Below are 19,924 nucleotides of genomic sequence, written 5' to 3'. Positions count from 1 at the left end.
ATGGTGGGGGACTCAAAACACTGTGGAAAAACAGAAAAGAGCTCAGAAACATTGATGTTAAATCCCTGAACACAATGTGGAGCATAGTATTTTTGGCCACCACTATAATTTCTCCAAGGGAAACCTTTATTTCAGTATTGTTACACCGGAAATTGGTGCCTGAATTAAGAACACAAAGGAACTCATTAGCAATTCTAGCTATAATAATTAGATTTTATATAGCCAAACCCTGTCTTAAATCTAGAAAAATAATAAAAAACATCATAGAGCTGCCATAGAAGGACCATTGCAGAGAGAGAAACATTATACCAATGGCTAGTACAGTACTAAAGCTCAAATACCTACTATTTCAAAGATTTTCTTGTGCAGGCAACTTAATACCTCTATATCTCAGTTCTTCAGCTGAAAATAATAGCAAAATGGGAGCATACTAAGGAGAAAGCCAGGTATACAATGGAGACGATATAAAATCTAACAGAATTTTTTTTGTGCATGGGTAAAGCACAGTAAATTCAGAGCTATTTTTGCTACATTTTAAGCTAACTATTTCACTGACAGCATTTTAGTGCTATGCAACAAAGACCACATTTTTCCAAGCAGAGGAATAATACTCATAAATTACATTCAAATGAATTTTCAGATCAACGTTTTCCCATGAAACAATAGAGACAAACCCTGTTTTGATAAGATCTGCTGAGCTTCTCAAGACAGAGGGAGATTCAGGTCACATTTTACTCTCCAGTGATACCTAACCCAGGCATCAAGACTATTAGGGTATTTAAGATGTTAAAATCACACCTACAGCTGGTAATTTGTAGCTAGCCCTACAGTCATGAGAGAGACCAGATTAGTACCTCTGCTTAAAGCTAGGACTCTCTGAAGTCCTCCTCTGTTGTATTTGATAAAAATGTTTGCACTATATGAATACAGTCTTTCCTTCATTCTACAGCATAAATTTTACTGTTATCACTGGGGTTAAGGGACATCTGATACAGTTCAAAAAAAAGATAAGCTATAAGAATTTTTTTTTTTTTTTTTGCAAAGTTCAGCACAAAAACCTTGAAATCAAACATGCCCCAGCCGGTAGCATATCTAAATCACACAAACTCTTTAGGATTCCTCCTGCCAAAAGCCAAGCTAAGCACAAATGGAGTCAATCAGGAATTTTCCTTCATGTTCTGGTCATAGCATACTTGCTTAAAATGACACAGAAAAACCTTTCAAGTAGTCTAAGATTGACCTGAAGACTAATCTATGACATGAATAAACTAAGGCCAACCTTTAATTGTATCTTCCAGAGCTGACCAGGTATCAGTAACCAGAATATAAAAATCAACTAATCTGATACTGTTTGTTCTTTTCCAGTGAGTCAGTGCTGCCATCTAAAGCTATCTAAAGGGCATGCAAAAGAAATCCAAAGTCTGCATCTAAGAAACATTCAGGAAGCACATGTCTGTAGATAGAGAATGCAAAGTCAAATATATTAATGAAATGCAACAAAACAATGATGCTGCAGTACCTGAAGGAGAAATTCTTTTTCTATCACTTCACCAGTCTTGCTGATAAGTCGCTTCTGTAGTCTCTGAACTTTCAGAATCAGTTCATAGGTAGTTGGGTCACTGGCCTAGGAAAGAGCAAAGGAGCCTCAAAAATTATACATAAGAAGTTACTGTTTCTTTTGTGCAAATTAAACCCATAATATCTCAGTGTTCAAAAGTAACAAGTATAAAAGGGGGACTAGGGGAGTATGTATTCAGCTATTTTTTTTAATTGCATGTATACAAGTAGTCTTGGAGCTTAATATCTATTTTAGCAGCAATTGGATGTGACAAATTAAGAGCAGTGCAAGTACCTCCTGATGATCAAGAACTTCAAACAGTGACAACTTATTTTTTAAGGAGAAGATTTTTCTATTGAACAAAAGAAGACTAACTGCAATTTAGTCTTTAAACAGGTAGAGAATTTAAGAGGAACAAATTTGGGGGGTACACTGATGAATTATTAACGGGTTCTAAAGTGTCCTTTCATGTGAAAATCCCATTCTTCAATGGAATTAAATGTTTAAAATGGTGACAGAGTGTTTGCACTGCACTGTTGCCCTCTACCTACACAGCCCATTAGAACAGGAGCTAGTAGATGTCTGCCTCTCCATCCCTTCCTTTTCATTCTTTTGGCATAGATTGAATGTGGAGAAAGCTCTATGGAGCAAAGAAATTATTCTGTGAGGAGGAGCCAGTACAGATTACTCTCCTAGAACTTTGTGTCTTCTTGTTGGATCTTTCAGTGAAGGGCAAACATTGACTACATCTTTTCCTCACTCATGGACTCATAACAGCTCTCTCCCATCTGGTTTTTCTTCTCTCATGGGGTGCCTCACAGGATTAAACTCACACTGCAGTAAAGGCTCCAATAAAGTCCTGCTCTTTTATATTCACTTGAGCTTACAAGGAACTTGGTATCTCATTGTTCTTAATCTTTTGTCTGATTTTATCTAAATTGACTAATCAATTCAAGCATAACTGGGACACTGACACAGATACACATGCAGTGCTCACAACACAACATCATCTCCTGAAAAACCAGGCTAAAAAGTAGACCAGTCCTCATGATCCACTCAGTCCTTGATTTTTTTATAGCACTGCCCAAGCACGGTGCCAATTTGTGACTACTGTAGTGATATGAGAGTGTTTGTTCATTAGGAACTGAACCAAAATCCCATCAGGATTATTTCATATGAATCTTGCCATCTGCTGGCTTTTCTGTGTTCCAAATACAAACCAGTTACCTAGAATGGGAAGACATGATTTCCCATTACCGGTCTCTTCATACATTCATTTTCCCATCACTGGATGTTTTTACTGGCCTGATTTTTCTTTGTTACAATGTGCTGCTAGAGTTTGCACCTAGATGTGTTTAACCTAGTTCAGCATCCTGCATTATATCTCCCTTCCATAAGAAAAGCTAATCACACCATCCAACTTTAAGCTCAGCATGGAAAGATCAGAAATTTACTATCATGCTAGTAAGCACAATCAAAATATTCAGCCCTGCTTCTGCAGGAACAGAGCACATCACTCAAGATCAGAGAAGCTAAGCAACCCAGGCTGGCATCAGATCAGAGATCCATGCAACTGAGGAATCTCAGATGGCACTGACTTACATCAAAAATATCCAGTGATGCCAACTGATGTTCATATATTTCATCTATGCTTGATGGATTTTTTATTTTTCCCCTTCACTTGGCAGGTTCAAATCATGTGAAAACTTAGATTTGCTGTTTATGTAAAGCAGTTGAACTCACATTACCTGGAATTACTATCTTTGTGAGTCCATCACTGTTTATGTGGAGGACTCCGTTTTTTCTCAGATGTAATTTACTTTCTGACTTCATATCTATCCATTCTCCAATCTGCCTATTCTATTAGCCTTTCAATTACTGGCTTTCTTCCAATATACAATCCCATATACATCTGAGGGTAGGATTGTATCTTTCCCCTATCATCTTATTTCTCACCATCCATGATAAGGAATTACCCCCTTCTAAATTCACCTAATGCATTCTTATTCCCTTTAGCACTTCACTGTCTCTTTACAAATCCCCCTGCATTTTTTCATTGAGAAAGTGCCACAAAAATAGCACTGATTGCATTGTGCAAGGAAAGCATTCAGCAGGTAAGGATTCCATTGGTACTATGGAAATTTCAGTCTGCCCAGTCTCTCCACATCATTTGCGTAACAGTAAATGAAATGGGCTTTTGCTGGGTAACTGATGTGATAATAGGGGCTTTGAAAACACAAAATCCTCACACATCACCTCTAATTTTCTCCATCTGTGAACTTGCAAGGGTCTCTGCAGTTCTTCTTCCAAAATTTTGCACCGAGTCTGTTCCCTTAACAGTTCCTTCTGCATGTGATTAAACTCCCATCTGACGACCAGCATAAAATAAAAAGAAAAAACACACCAAAAATACTTCAACATGACCAAGGCACTAATGAGGACATTAACAAATCATTCTCCCATGCACTATGGTGCACGGGAAGCACTACATGGAAAGCACAAAGAGGCACTTTGCCACTGCAGCAATACTGTGGTGGCAAAATATATTAACAAAATACCACTAAACAGGTGGAACCATAAAATAACACACTTGGACCTCTTTACTTGCTTCATTAAGAATGGCTCAGAAAAGAGGCTCCCGGGGAATCTACTCCACAGACTGCTGGAACTCACTCTTCACATCTTCCCATGTACATTGAGGCCAGAAGGACAGTTAGTTCATAAACCTACAAATCAGTTATGGGTCATATCCAGTAACTCCTGTGTTGAATCTAACAGCTTGTGTTTGAAAGGTTTTAAATCTACAAGGCTCACACAATCCACCAAATAAAACACACTCTAGGACCTGAGTATGATGGACACCATTCCTAAGAGAACCGAACTTTGATTTCTTTTATTACATCTCCTCAAGGAATTTCAGAGGTGACTTGCTGAATTTAAAATTAACTGAGCACTACCAAGATTCTTTGACAACTAGGCTTTTATGGTGGGGATAGGGGGTTTAAGAGCAGGGAAAAAAGGCCCATTTTGTAATTATCTGACCCTTATCACTTTAGTGATGGGATCCTCTAAATTCTCCAATGTCAAAAGGGGGTGAAAATTGCGATGTGCCTCCTCCACCACTGAATCTTTTCCTACTAAGCTCAGAATTGCATTTAGCTCACTAGAGAGAAAAAGGTCTTTTTGTAACTGTGAGGTTGAACAAGGTTACGGAAGAGGGAAAAAAACCTCACATTTCCAATTGGCAAATCGGGAAAGCTAATTACCAGCACAAGTGATAAATGGAATCTTTTCGACAGGCAGTTTTCATTATGGTTTTGGACTTCATTAAAGTATGAGATTGCTGCTGCAGTTAGCAAGAATTGATCCACCCATCATGGCATGCAGCACACTACACTTCAATACCATCACTGAGTTTCAATACAGTAACAGACTTTCAGCTGAATGCATTTGGGCAGCAAGTTCAAATTCCATTCCTATCTGCAGTGAGTCGATGAAAACTGCAATTGCTAATGCTGTGTGCCCAGTTCTCCTTTCTGTTTCACCAAATCAAACTGGCATAATTCCACTGGAGTCAACGGGACTGAGCATGGACTGAAGTTAATTTGTTCTGCTGAAAGCCACGGAATCACACTGATAAAGTAAAGATCTCACCCAAAACTGTGATAGCTACACCAAATAGGTAAAATGGTTATCTGCTAAAAACACAACTGCCTCTCGTTGCAAATCAAGACTGATTCTTAGAAAATATTCAGAGTTTCCCATCAGGAAAGAATACACCTCAAATACATGAGGGGCAAACAAGAAAGGAAGCACTAAGCTGGAGAAGGATGAGATAAATGAGGTTTGGGCTATTAAATTGCTTTTTTAAAGAAACAAAACCTTCAATGAAAATTTAACTAAAACTTTCTCCTAGATCTGCGTCTAAATCTAGAAGGAGAGAGCTCTGAAAACAGGATTTTGTTCTGAATATGTCAAGGGTCTCCCATACTGTGTGGATTGCTTAACCAAAAGGAGTTCCACTAATCTAGGCCTTGTACCACTGTACCACTTAGGAGCTCACTGGACTGTGAACACCTTTTCTGCTGCTGTCAGGTTTATTCTGTAGGCAGTAACTCACAGTACAAGGGGAAAAACAGAAACTATTTCAACTTTAGCCAAGATCTCTTCTTTCCTTATCACAATATTTCAATTTTCCCAATTGTTGGCAAATTGTTTAATGAATTTAATCTAGTCTGTGTTTGAGGTCAAAACAAAAAAAACTTCTACAAGGTTGATACAAGTCTTTACTGTCTCAAACACAAAACCATGGCTGCAGCCACTATGGAAATGTATTCCCACTGGATTTCCTACCTGAGCTCCTGCAAGTTAGCCACACTCTTGCCAAGTATTCCCTTCTCACGCCGAAGTTTTTTGATCTCCAGCTTGAGAATCCGCATGTCTTCCAGCCGCTGCCGGTACTCTCTCTCGCCCCGGTTTAGGATGGCCTGCTGGATTTTTATCTTCTCGTAGAGCAGCGCCGCCTCCTCATTGCGGTGAATGAGCTGCGTCCCCAGGGCGTGTCTCTCACAGAGCACCTGTGGGCACGGGGCAAAGCCATAAACTCAGTTACACTTCCTTCACACAATCCCAGAGTATCGTGACTATTCTTGGATCAGCCAAAATCGTGGACATTTAAGAGGTTTTACTGTTATTAATTAAAGAAATATGGCAAGATTCTAATAATTTCCCCTCTAAAGGTTTGATCACCGGAATAGTACAAACTACAGATTTTGTTCACTTCAGCATCGTAACATTTTGGTTTTAATGGCATTATAAAGCTTAAGTACTCCCACATTCACAGTAGCTAAGAATCTTCATCTTAAAAATACACTGGACAAATGAGGGAACAGAATGCAGGGTATTTGAAAACTCAAATTAGGGATTCCAACCTTGTCAAATTCTTTCTTCTGCTTCAGTCTCTCTGCATCAGCTTCAGCAATGATTTTTAGGAGTCTTTTCTCTTCTACCTCCTGATTTTCAATATAGGCTTTGACTTCCTGAGCCTGTTTTGTCATCTTAAGCAGTTCAGCCTGATGTAGATAAAGAATATAGGTAAGCAACTGTTAAATAATAATTTCTCATTACAGAATCCTACAATTAAGTGTTACTTATAAATATTTCATACATTATTTTACCTTCCTGAGAGGTACACACTTTCTTAGTTTTTGAGAACTAATCACCAAGATAGGCAAGCATGAAGACCTATAAAGAAATACTATAAATACTATTTTAATGTAATTGTCTTATACACAATATAAATTTGAAAGTATTTTTATCTATAACAATGGTTCAAGTTGTAACTCAGGAATACCCCATTTCATTTTTTTTTAATTATAAAGCACATATTTAGAAAGCTTTTCATTGGAGTTGTTATTCATAATCAGTCTGGGATGTGAGAAAGAACAGTTCACCTTACTGAAAAGGGCAACAATCTCTGTATCGTACAAAGCAGCACCAACTCAAGAAAGGCTTCAGAATGGAGTAAAAGGATTGCTGGCAACCAGGAAAGGAACAGCAAGAATTAAGAGCCACAGCACTTTGTTTAGTGGATGTATAAATGAGGAAGACTGTGAAAAGAGGGGGCATCCTGAACAAGGAGGAGCAATGCACTGCTACAGAAACTGCCCAGCACCAACACAAACTAACACTGAAATCAGCCAAGTCATTCTATCCCACTGTCACAAAATCTGCAATTTAAGGCATGTATGTAGATAAAAAATAATAGAGTCTTCCTGGATTATTAGAAGTTTTTATCACTGCTAGGCAATTAGAGCCAAGGTGGAACTAGCTGACCACAGCTCATTTTCTTAGCTATGAAAACTTTCAAGCCTCAACTCAAAGACTTCATCACAGCTCTGACCCTTATAAAGAATGATGCTCAAAATAAGCATCATCCAGTGCTGAAAGATTGAGCCTGTGATGAAGGGTGCACCCACAAAAGCATTGATTTAAGACAAACAGTTCCATCATAATAATAAAATAGCTCATTCCATTCTTATTTTCTTTAATAAAATTCTCATTTTCCTATATGTGTAAGACATAGCTCTCTTAGTCAGTGTCAGATATTCATCAGCTGAATAAAAATGCAAGTCACTTCATCCTGAAATTCAATAAACACTGTACAAAAGCTGCCCACAAATGTAAAACTGCTCTTGTGTTTGGCATTGCTGATAATATTTTTTTTAATAGATCACAATTCTATGGTCTCCTTATGTCAGAAAAATATGAATTGTAAACAAGAAGTGGCATTAGATGTGGTCAGCAAACACTCATGTAAACAAATCTCACTGGAACGCACTCAGCTGAAATAAATCTGAGCTGCCTTGTATAGTAAGGAACATAAATACTTAAAACCATACAAAGATTTTCAGTTAGAATAAATATGCCCAGAACCACGAGGGTCTGTGTACATCAGGTAAGAGAAAAGGAAATTAATAAACACAGTCACTGTGCAAGCAGAAAAATGGTCATGTCTGAAACTGCTGTAAATCAGCACAGCTCACCTGAAGTCAGTTCAGAGAATTTGAAAGAACTGAAGAACAGTCAGCAAGAAAAAATAACATATATGGGACCTACACCAATATCTCAAACCAAACTCAAACTAAATTCTTGCTTAGATTCTGAAATATTAGTGCAAGTGATACTTTTATTGGTATGCTATACTAGAGGTGGGAGGAAAATAGGACTTGTTACGAAAGTTATAACTGGGACTGAACATAGAATGCTGAAATAACAAGTCAGATTTTATATCCAGATTTCCAGAAAAAATATGCTTACACACCTACAAAATTATACAAATCACTTGACTTGCCAGCAGCTGCAATCTTGAGGGCCACAGATTTTTTTTTTTTTAATATTCAGATCCTTTGTGTAACAACTCTAATCTGCAGCCCTGTATGAAGGCAAACTGAAGCCAAAAGATGGCATTGTACTGGCTTTAATAGAGCTTGAATTTACCATGATTACACATTTTTAAGGCCTTTATGCCATCTGAGGTGAGCATGTCTGTATAACCTCATTCCTTCAAATCCCAGTCCTCCATGATTTAGCACATTCTTTAAACTTATTTCCCAGGAACAGCTTTCTTACTTCCTTCACATCAGTGCAAACAGGACAAATTGATGCTGGCTTGCAATACAAATAATTGGGTTCTTTTGTGCCTGTGACAATCAGCTGCCTCTGAATTCTCTTCTGGTTTAGTACTCAGCAGTGACACTCAGGTAGAAGACCACAATGCCCTGAAGCCAGTCAGTAATGTCATGTCAGTGTATGGACAAACCTGCTGGTGAATAATTGAGTGGGTAAACCAAGCAGCAATCATATGTTTGTCAAATAAATGGCAGACAGTTCTGAGGTGATGAGACAGAATTGGGGACTAGTTAAGGCTGAAAGCTGCACACAGGGAATGAGATGCTGTTTGACTTCTCCATCACTGACAGAACATCTCTGAGACGGATCAGGTACAAGAATACAAATTCATCACACTTTTACAAAGCCCTATTGACATCTTGTCATAACTCTATGTGCTGAGAGAGGCTGAAAATTCAAGGAGTCATAGTAGCAAAGCAATAAACTGACAAAAGAAAACACTGTGAAAAGGGACCGGGAACTTTTGTTTTCTTGGGGCATTGTTTGCATTTTTTTCCTGGTGTTTTTTCCCTAGTGCTTATTGAAGATTAAAAATAAACTCCTGTGAACATAACTCCATAAATCTTTTCAGAATACAGCAAATTGGGTTGAGATACCACCACAAATCTAATAGCTTATCTAAGGATGGGCTGCAGCAGCACTGAGAAGAAGAATCCAAGCATCAAGCTTAGATTTCCTTTGATTTAAGACAGAATCTTGCTGCTTTATACCACAGTATTAAAATAGCTTTCTCTGCAGAGGGACCTACTAAAAGGCACTGCCTAACTCCCAAAAGACTAATGCTTGCTAGTTACATAGAAATACAACATTGTGCATAATGGGATTTGCACTTAAAAACAGCAGAAAGAAAAAAGTTTTTAAAAATAAAATGTTGAATTATAAGGGTCTGCATTAAAAAGTTTGCTAGAATCAGTTTATCCACAAAATCAACATCTCTGCAAGCAAAATGGAACTTTCTCACTAACAAATGTTCCATCACCAAGAGATTTAAAGCTTCCAATAGACAATTCTGGACTCTCTTATTATAATTATAGGCAGAGACTAAATTTGTCAGACAAATTTCTGCAACTATTATCTCTAAAGGGTGCTGAGATCTTGTGTTTCAAGCACAGAATAGTTTGTTAAAATACAGCAAAACTACCACCACAGGTCAGAACACAATGCAGTCTGGGAAATCATGGAGCCCACCCTTTGAAAGAAAGTATCTGTGTCAAGGGTCTTACTTTCATCGACTCTCTCTCATCCTCTGACTGCTGGAATTCCACTTGTACTTTCTCAAGGGCTATATCTTTCTCTTTGATCTCCTCTTTCAGCTGATCCACCTGACGTGTGGAATTTCTCAGTTTCATCATCATTTCTGCCATCTCATCCTAATAGAATAGGAAGTGTGATCACAGAGAGAGTTAAAGCAAGAGGTTGTTTGTGATATGGAGTTCAGATTATTTAGATGTTGGAAAATGTAGCCATGGTGCATGAAAATAGATCTGTTGTACCTCCTATAAGACACCACTTTTTAATCCAACAGAACAAAACCGTTTCATTAAACAAGCTTTTTGTTTAAGCCAGCATGACATTGCAATTAAAAAAAAAACCTTTTAAAGATACCCTGACAAAAATAATGACCATCAATCATGAGTTTAATAAGACATTTAATTTAAAGTGCTGGACACAATATAAGAACTAGAAGTAAATCCAAATCACTAAGATTCTGATCATATCCATCTGTTTTCATGCTTCTAATAACATTCCTTTCCAATAAGGTCATGCATAGTTGAGCACAAATCTTTGGAGAGAAGTTCATTTTGTGCAAACTAATATACACTAGTTTGCACAGAGGTGCAAAGTTCAAAAGACGGCTCAGTCTTTGAGAAGGTTCTGTGAAAATATTTAACACATACTTTAAGCTCAAACACAGAACAAAAATGTTGGAAGCACTGAAGAGAGATTCAAGTCAGTAGGAATACTTGTACTCACAGCACAAAGGTGCCTGCCTGTACAAAACTAGCATTTCAGCTCAGCACAGTGACAGTACATGTTATGCCACGAAATGGAAGCTATCAGAGTCAATGATTAGACAGATATGTTCTTCTGGATGTAATGAAAGCAGCTTTAGAGGCTACTACTCCTCTGCCAGAGCTTACCACCTCACAGAGAAGACACCATAATCTCTCATGTGAATACACTCTCTTCCAGTGCCAAACCTGGGTAGCTTAAAGCTCCTTCAGCACTATCCACCACAGGTGTGGTTTTACTCAACAAATGAGGGATTTTTACCTGCATGAAGTGCTTAGTGTAGCTAAGCAAGATGTTGAGTCATGGCAACCTTCACCCAAGCAGCACAGAGAGAGGACTGATTAGTAGTAATATGTCACTAGGCCCAGCTGTTTGCACATTCAGCCACTTCCATGAAAGCACGAGTTATTTAAAGCTGTCTTTGGTACACAGCCTATAAATCTCTTTGGTGTTGTAAAAGGTGTCAGAGATTTAGCATATAGAGCCCAGACACACCCAAATACATTCTTAATTCTTTATTTGATGCAGAACAGTAAGAACACACAATTTTGCAAACTGGTCTCCTAATCAACTTGCCTAAATAAATGAACTCCTAACACCAAAAGAAAGCCCCAGGATGAAAACATCAGCTATTTATATCACAATAACAGCCTGCCAGGATGCCTTTTCCATTTTAATGACTTGAATATTATGGTACTCTGGAGACCACTGGCAAGGTGGTCATAAGATCATTTCACATTAAGCAATCAAAAATTATTTGCATCCAGCTTTATCTAAACAGGCTTGTGCAAATTTTACTTCTTAAAATGAGAAAGAATTTGCCATAATGTTTAAAAAAAACATCTTTTATGGTTTTTTTTCTTTCATGACTGGATGACCTGATACTGAACATTGAATAGCTATTTTTCTAATTGCTAAACATAACACTGCCTTGGCCAAAAGATCTTTTGGGGTCAGCTATTTTCTCACACAGGCCTTGCCAGAAGAGTTTGGTAGTATGACAAGTAAGCTCTTAAAGTCTAAATATTGGCCTCTAACAACTGGAACTGTGAACAGCATAGTGTTACCACCATGTAACATTCAAAACCCAAAAACCAAAAGGCTGCTCCATTTTCTAACTCAGCACATAGATGCCTGTTCTTTATAAATAACCAAATTTATTTAATGTGCTTTAAAATAAAAATAACTAGGGAAAAAAATCAACATTGTGATTTTTCACCCTTATTTCTCCTGACAGATTGTTTGGGAGCAGCAAGAATCCCAACACTGAATCCACCAGATGAGAGGCTGACTAAGGTCAAGTAAAGCATCCCACATAAATGGCAAAATGGTGCATTCCTCATAAAATTCAGCACACAGCCTGTTAGGAACTTTGGCAGTTCATTCCCATGTGCTTCTCAAACAAAACACCTACCTATTCAAACCTAAGTATAAATTTGTCATTTACTATACATTTTATGTCATAAATACTTATTTGGAAATAACCCAAGGCTTAAAATGACAGCTATCCAGGGTCCCAATATCTGCCAATTACAATAGGAATTTGTGTAGTATTTTAGATCTTTACATCAGAATAACAGAATATATCCTTAAGTGCTCTGTTCTCTTCTTCTAGTATTGTTAGTGAGATCCCCAAGGAGGAGATATGAATGGAAAGAATCATCTCCTGAGGAAAATGACACTCTCTGAAAGAAACAAGCAAGGTGGAAGCATTTGGTTCTCATCAGAAAATCCCACTTCAGCTGGGAAGGTGTTTCTCTGCTTCCTAAATCATTATTCACAGTAATGTGCATACTCAGTCAGGGCTAAGGAGGCAATCTTATTCCCCTTATACCCTATTTCACATACATGCATACAACTCCTAAAGGGATAAAACAGACTGGAGGCAGGATGGCTTTATGAGTCTGTGGCTCCAGTGCACCATGATTTCACGCATGGTTTGCAGCAGGGATATTTCCACATGATGACTGAGGACTCCTATTTCCAGTCCAAATACAAATGGTGGAGATACAGCTTCAGGGACCTAAAACATTCATTTCCCCAAAACTCACAGGAATGAAGAAACCACTTCTGCCATTGATCCACTGAGCTTCCCTTTAACAAATTAAAAGTAAATCAGGAAAAAAACAAGAGCAGAGAGAAAAGCACAAAGAAAAATATATCCTTCTACCTTAGCTTCAATCAGATTTTTACTGTACAGGGTCCTCTCTGTTCTCAGAGTTTCACAAAGAGCTTGTTGCTGTTTTAGTTTAACCCCTTGCATTTCTATTTCCTTCTCATAGTTGCAGATCTGAATTTGATGCATTTCAAGATCTTTCATGTGATTGAGGATCTGGTACAAAAGGAAAGGAAAGAAATTAACATGATTAAACCATCATCACAAGATCAGAAGGATGGAACAAAGTTTGTGATTTGAAAGTGACAAGTTCAAATCTCTGTGATAAGCAGTTTTAACTACAGCTGAAAATTGCTCCAGTCCAAATACAAGTTTAACTTTGTGACTTGCTTATGTGAGACAAAATTGTATTTTAATCTGATACCTAGGTTTCACTCAAGACTAAAACTTATAGAGGGGCACATATTTAACAACAAGCTACTGAAAGAAAATATTGCCACAGAGTGGGTGCAATAAAATCAACATAAACAGTTTCCATCAAGAATAGACTCAGTTTACTTATGAAGCAAATCTAGATTTTGGATGTTTGATCTAGATTTTGGATGTCAGCTGTATGGTAAGATGAATTTATGCACATGTTTTTTCAGAAGCCCTGCATGTATTTTTACATTCTAACAACCCAATTTTTTTTTAACGAACATGTAAGCACAGAGTTGATGATTACAAACTGTTCAGACATAATTACTACAATAAGAAAGTCAGTTAATGTAAGTTACACTTGTCTAAATAAGTAGGTAATCACCATCAATTGCTTCTATGAAAGATTAGAAATAATTATGTGAAGATTAGCTAAGGAGAATGGAGTATTGTAGACTATAGAAAGAAGATAATCACATGCAGTATCAATAAACAAAACCACAAAATTTTACAGACACCTTTATTAAGCAGTTACTATCATAAACCATAATAATTGCTATGTTACAGGGGCAAAAATACAAATAGTTGCTAATCATTTTTTAAATTTAAAATTATTTTTAATAATTTATTTTTTATTTTTCTCCTGCTATACAAAGCTGAAAACTGCAGAGCTTAAGGAAGCAGCATTTATATAGAATTCAGCATTACAAAAAAATAAGAAATAAAAAGAATACTAAGGAGCGCACACATCAAAAACATAGTTTACCAGGTTCATGACTCAGGAGGAGAAAACAATGCCATCCTTAAAGCTAGGGGGAAAAAAATAGGCATTGAAAAGAAGCTGAGGACCACACAGAGAAAATCCAGGAGAGAAGTCAATGTCCAAATGCCGTTCATATCCCCTTCTCCTGACTCCACTTTTGAAAGCAGAGTTTTGGGCTAAAATACATGCTTGTATGTCAAAGCAAAAGAAGAAAACAAATTCAAATAGTCAATAACTGCAAAGTTTGCAGTTTACAGCATTGTCCCTTGCTCAGCAGTAAATTCTTGGGGAGGCCTAACTATGGGACAGGAGGTTAAATAATTAAATATTCCACCAGGTACCTCCAACCAGCTTTGAAGATAGGGGAGAGCTAAATATGAAAAATTTTATTACAGAAGCAGGAATACAATGCCAGCACATCGTAGCTGACTTCAGGTGATCCCAGGAACTGCTTACAATGCAATACAAAAACACAATCCCAGTTTATAACCTACTCCTGCCTTTTCCTTTGCTGTTTAAACAGTCTGCCAATAGTAATAGCACAGAGAAGAAATCAATAAGGCATGTTTTCTATCTGCACTGTGGTGATCATAGGCTGGAGCAAGTTTTGAAAGTAGGTCACTGCATTTTTATGTGTTTTACTTGTTTCTGATACAATATAAGAGTAGTAAGATTGTGGGCAAAGTTTTCTGAGTTGTGCTTACAGGATAGATGCTGATTTTGCTTTTTCAGGAATGATTAAACTCAAATAATTCTCTCTTATAAATATAGAAAAGACACATGCAGTGTTTCACAACACAGCCCCATGGGAGGCTAAGCATGCTCAACTCCTGTTTAGTCAATAGGCACACTGCATCTCTCAGATTTGGCAATAAGAGCCCAAAGCTAAGCAAAAAGGATTTGGGATTCATAGTTTTCTCTATCCTCATAGCTCTTTTATTTGTACACTTCACTATCATCTACTGCTGGTTACCTGTTTAGTTCTATAAACCTACTCAATATGTTAGTAGTGGTGCTGTCCTTATTTGCTTATCCGTTTTTAACCACTCCAGGAAGTTCTGCCATGGCCTTCGTGATATGCCTATTGAAGAACGGGTTTTCCAAAAGATTATGTGAATTTAAAAAAGGAAATCTATCTTTTCCGTTTCCTGGATAGGTTCTTAACTGCAAATTCAACATTTTAAAAGGGTTTATTTGAAAAAAGCCAACATATTAAAGACTGGTTTTGTGAGTACTCAGAAAACACAGCCAGGGAACAGTTCAGATGGAACTGAAAGGTATACTTCACTGCCTCCCTTTTCAGGAGGCTAAACCTTACACACAGAAAACAACACTTCATAATTTAAGAATTTCAATTCAAAAAGGAAAAAAAAATGTGGCAAGAGCTGTACACAGTAATACAGGCTACATAAAAAAAGAGCAAGGAACAGATTTTTTTTTTTCTCACTTGTGCTGGCTAATCTAGAAGTAAGACTTTTCAACAAGTGGCAGTGACTTGAAAATAAGCAGTCAGCCAAGGCAATAGTTAGAAGAGGAAGTCATGCATGACCTCTCACCCAAAAAATATTTCAATGCTGTGTATATAATTTTGTTGACTCTGTTCATCAGTTAATAATAAATGATTGTTGCCACGATACACAGAGTATCACCATACAATTTCAGAAAGCTTTAAGCATTTGTGCAAATAGAGTAACACCAAACCACACCAGAAGGCTTCAGGCATCTGCCCATACAGAGTAACACCATATCACTTCAGAAGGCCTCTCCTCTTGTTCTTCAGCCAAACCTTTCATACCCTCATGTTCCTGCATTGCACCTGTGTGCCCTCTGCTCCCTTTGGTGGCTGGTCAGTGCCCCTGGGCACTCCATGGCTCATTGCTGTCAATGCTGCTCACCTGCTTCTCACAGCTCAACCATTGGGGATGAGGCTCTGCCACAGCCCCACTCCCAGTTACCACAAACTGTGTGCCTACAAATGATGATTTTGAAAGATGAATTCTGCAGCTCTTTAGAGTATGTGCTGCTATAAATAACCATGCAGCTTTCAGAGCCAGAATAGCTACATCTCTGGGCTTAGAAGGGTTTTGCTCTTTTCTAGCTCTTAAGCAATTCCAATGGTGGGGTGCAACTTCCTGCAAAACCATGTTGGTGACAAAAGGTGACAGAAGAGCACTGACTGGCCATAGCCTTACTGCCATCAATAGCTCATTCCCCACCAGCTGTGAAATGACTCCTGTAGTTTTGACACAGCTTCACAAGTCTGAATAGGTCAAACAGTGAACATAAATATTACCTATTTACATAATAATCCTGATTATTATGCTGCCCTACCCTGCTTTTGAACTTGAAGGACAAGACTGCCGTCTCACATACCCCCATGCTCAAAACTGCTCATGCTGCTCTTCACCTGTTAGTCAGGAACTGCCCTTGGTGAGCCAAGGAAGCCTGCCAGTCCTCTGGAAAGCTGCAGTCAATGCAGGCATAATTATACAAACAGCTCAGTGTCATAAGCCATTTACTGAGCCTCTGCCTTATAAGAAATGATAGAAAATTTACATCCAAAGTGGCAAGGGAAGAAAATAAAAAGTAAGCAAACAAACAATTGTAATTCTCACCCTCAAAATACAATGGGCAACCCCAAATAGAATTAAAAGAAAGAGCCTTGTAGTTCTGACTGTTATGAATTACTCTCTGGCCCTAGCTTACAATGTTCTTAACTCATATCTACACTGTTAGAAATGCACTGTGAGGGAAAGAAGCAAAATATGACTGCAACAAAGACAAATCTCACTTTTGTGGAATATTATTTACAAGGAAATGACAAGAGGTATTCCAGGCAATGGAACATACACCATTCTAAAATTATTTAAAAGCCCCTGGTCAAATAAAGTTGGAGGGATAATTTTGCTGTGAAAAGATAGCAAATAACTTTTGAGTTGAAACTGCTTGGAAGCTAATCCCAGTAAATCAATGAGCTTCTTGGAGGGCTCTCCAATGTGACACTCAGCAATTAATGGAACATGTTAAAAACATGTTCCTGATTTTACTTCACCAGGAATAAATTTATACATAATAATGGGCAGCAGGCAACACGAATTTTATGCAGTATTTCTCTGCAGCTGCTCCTGAAAAACTTGTTTAGCAATCTGTTTTGAACATGCTGAGATGTTTTCACATACTGAAGTAAGCCTTCAAAATGTTAAGTACCTTACTAAGATGTTAAGCACTGTTAGGTCTCACTGGCCTCGATTTTAGGACAGTGGTCGTTTTCAAGATAAGGTCCTTTGCAGATAAGACAGGACAATCAAAGTGTAACTTCCAAGTGCATATGAGAATTTCAACAGTGGGACTCGTGTACAAGAAGTCAAGAAGCCTTGGTTTGAACGCCAGTAATGGCAGTACGTGGCTGGACTCCAAGTCTCTCACAGAATTAACAAGTCTCTCTCCTATTGATAAGGTTTCCCAAGAGAGAGCTGAAGCAGTAGCAGGCAACATGCACTGACAGCAAGAAATATTTGTACATTGTATGAAGACCACCAATCCAAGCTTTTTCCCACTGGCATGTTAGGAAAATTAATGTATCCACTTCACAGTTCTGAGAGTAAAACAGGAAAAAAAACCTTGCACAAAGAGCTGTTCCTACCTTCTCTTTGAGCTCAGTCACTTCCTTGATGAAACTCTCTCTCTCCTTCTCCAATTGGTAAATAATCTTCCTTTGTTTCTGAGCTTCTATCTTATAATGTTGGATTTCTGTCTCCAAGTTCTGTTTTGACTGTTCATGAAACTTCAGCAAATCTATCTGCTTCTGAGTAGCATTTGCAGCCTTGACCAAGTTCTAAAGGGAACAAAAAATAATGAGTCTTGAGCTGAAAATGCAACACTGTCACCACCATGACAAAAGCATGCCATTGTCAAAGTGGATTATGGACTTTTCAGTGTTATTCTTTATCTAATTTTTTAAGTTGAAATACTTGAACCTTAAATCTGATTTAAAAAACAAAATCTCTAGCACAACTGCTAAACAGAACTTTTCTGATTTCAAGTTAAAACACCAGTGTCTGCATTACAAAAAATAAAATTGACAGGATTGTTTGCAAGTGGATATAACTAATGACCGGAAATTCCTTATCAGCTTTAAGGCATTTTGATTGTAAAGAATGCCAATAGCCAGTAACTTCAATAATAAAGCCAAATACACTTCTTTCTCATGTCTTCAGTAGAAAGTTCAAGCTTGAAATTAACCAAGCTTACTTTAAAATTTTGCATAAAGATTAAACAGAAAGCATCAATATGTCATCTTTACAAAATCAGCCTCCTGGTCCCACTTCAAAATTTCCTTCCCTATACGAAACAAATATTTGTTACCTGTCAAATCATGCTAGATTCAAGACACAGGACACTGAATCTACACCAAATAAAGCATGTCAGAAATCATCTTTTAGCATTGAATTTAATAGATACCATTTCAGGACTGCCCATAAACCCGAGATGCTATACTGCAGTACAAGAACCTTGGGCTGATGGAAAACAATCCGTATGAGAAACAGATCTAAAAGCAAGGATTACTACTCAAACAACCTGCCAAGCTGCTACACAGTGTATCAACACTCTGGTTGTTCTTCTACTAGCAAACACTTTGCCTAGATTAGTACCAAACTTCATAAGATATAGAGTAAAAGATCTGTGTAAAAACACAGATATAGCAAACTCTTTGGATACCAAATAATGGGTTTGCAGTTTGAATTCCCTGATGGTTTATATATTAAAACTTGGAAATATTCTGTGTTTTTATGGATAACACTATTTCAGTGCACAGAAAAGTAGTTTGTACATCTGCTTAAGGAAATCTGAAGGCTTTAACTTAGCTTTATGAATTCTACATTTCTGTGTTGCTGTGGATGTTTAAGCTACAGGCATTTCATTCTCAGCCTGTGAGCCTTATCAATATGACCAATGCAAACTCACCTGGTTTAGCATATCCCTTTCCCTCACAAGCCCATCTATGGCTCTCTTGTCAGAATCTGCCTGCTTTTTGCCTGTCTCCAACTCTAGAGAAAAAGAGGAAAGACAGTGAATTATATTATTCAAATTGTACAGCTGTTAAAAATGCAGAAGTCCACAATTTAGTGGACTTTTTTTAAAGCCTTGACATTACATAACCAGTTCAAGTAGTTTTGAACAGGTTTCACAACTCTATGTATTAGCTGACGCTAATGCTTATTGGGTACCTAGAATAACTTAAAAGAACTCAGTAAACAGATCCACCTATCTCTTAGGCACCTACCTTTCTCCAGTCTGATTATTTGATTTTTTAGCATGTTTTTTTCATGTTCTGCATCAACTTTTTGTTCCTCTGCAGTACGCAGCTTATTCTGGAGAACATCTCTCATTTTGCTCAGCTTTGAAATTTCAAGGCTCATATGACCTGCTTCATCCTCTAACTCCTACAGAATAGCAACAAGGAAAGGAGAGAGAAAGGATACACAAAAAGAGGTAAGAAAATGCTTTTTTTATTTGGTGTACACTTACTCCATGAAACTGAGGAAGAAAACATGTAAGTGCTGTGGGTCACCTGCAGAAAGATAATTAGCTAATTGAAAAATATTTAAAATCATTTAACCAAAGCCAGCTTGGTAAATGAAAATGATAATCGAATCTTACACTTCAGGGCTAAAGATGATCAACAAAGAACCTCAAGCTGCAAACCTCACACAGCACTACCCAGTTAGTCCAGTAGATTAAAAACAGGTAGATGTATTTTCACTTGAAGTACTAGGCACAGTGATTGTGATGAGAAAGATATCTGTAGTGTGGTCTGATTGCATGTCCCTAAATAGCAGGTATGTATTATCCCCATCTCTTTTAT

General features: G+C 37.6%; 1 protein-coding gene across 1 annotated transcript in view; it reads right to left on the bottom strand.

Annotated features, from left to right (window-relative positions):
• CFAP58 (cilia and flagella associated protein 58) overlaps window positions 1-19,924 on the bottom strand; it is a 56,668-nt gene that overhangs the window by 22,004 nt on the left and 14,740 nt on the right. Inside the window, exons 7-15 of the mRNA XM_030241193.2 lie at window positions 19,343-19,502; window positions 19,024-19,106; window positions 17,702-17,893; window positions 12,933-13,094; window positions 9,973-10,119; window positions 6,490-6,630; window positions 5,912-6,135; window positions 3,815-3,926; window positions 1,520-1,624 (exon numbers count right to left, since the gene is read on the bottom strand). Of these exons, the coding sequence (XP_030097053.1) occupies window positions 1,520-1,624; window positions 3,815-3,926; window positions 5,912-6,135; window positions 6,490-6,630; window positions 9,973-10,119; window positions 12,933-13,094; window positions 17,702-17,893; window positions 19,024-19,106; window positions 19,343-19,502 (1,326 nt within the window). The remainder of the gene's footprint in view (window positions 1-1,519; window positions 1,625-3,814; window positions 3,927-5,911; window positions 6,136-6,489; window positions 6,631-9,972; window positions 10,120-12,932; window positions 13,095-17,701; window positions 17,894-19,023; window positions 19,107-19,342; window positions 19,503-19,924) is intronic.

The sequence above is a fragment of the Serinus canaria genome, chromosome 6 (genome assembly GCF_022539315.1).
Source record: "Serinus canaria isolate serCan28SL12 chromosome 6, serCan2020, whole genome shotgun sequence".
Lineage (NCBI taxonomy): Eukaryota > Metazoa > Chordata > Aves > Passeriformes > Fringillidae > Serinus > Serinus canaria.
This window is presented reverse-complemented; position numbering and strand designations above follow the sequence as displayed.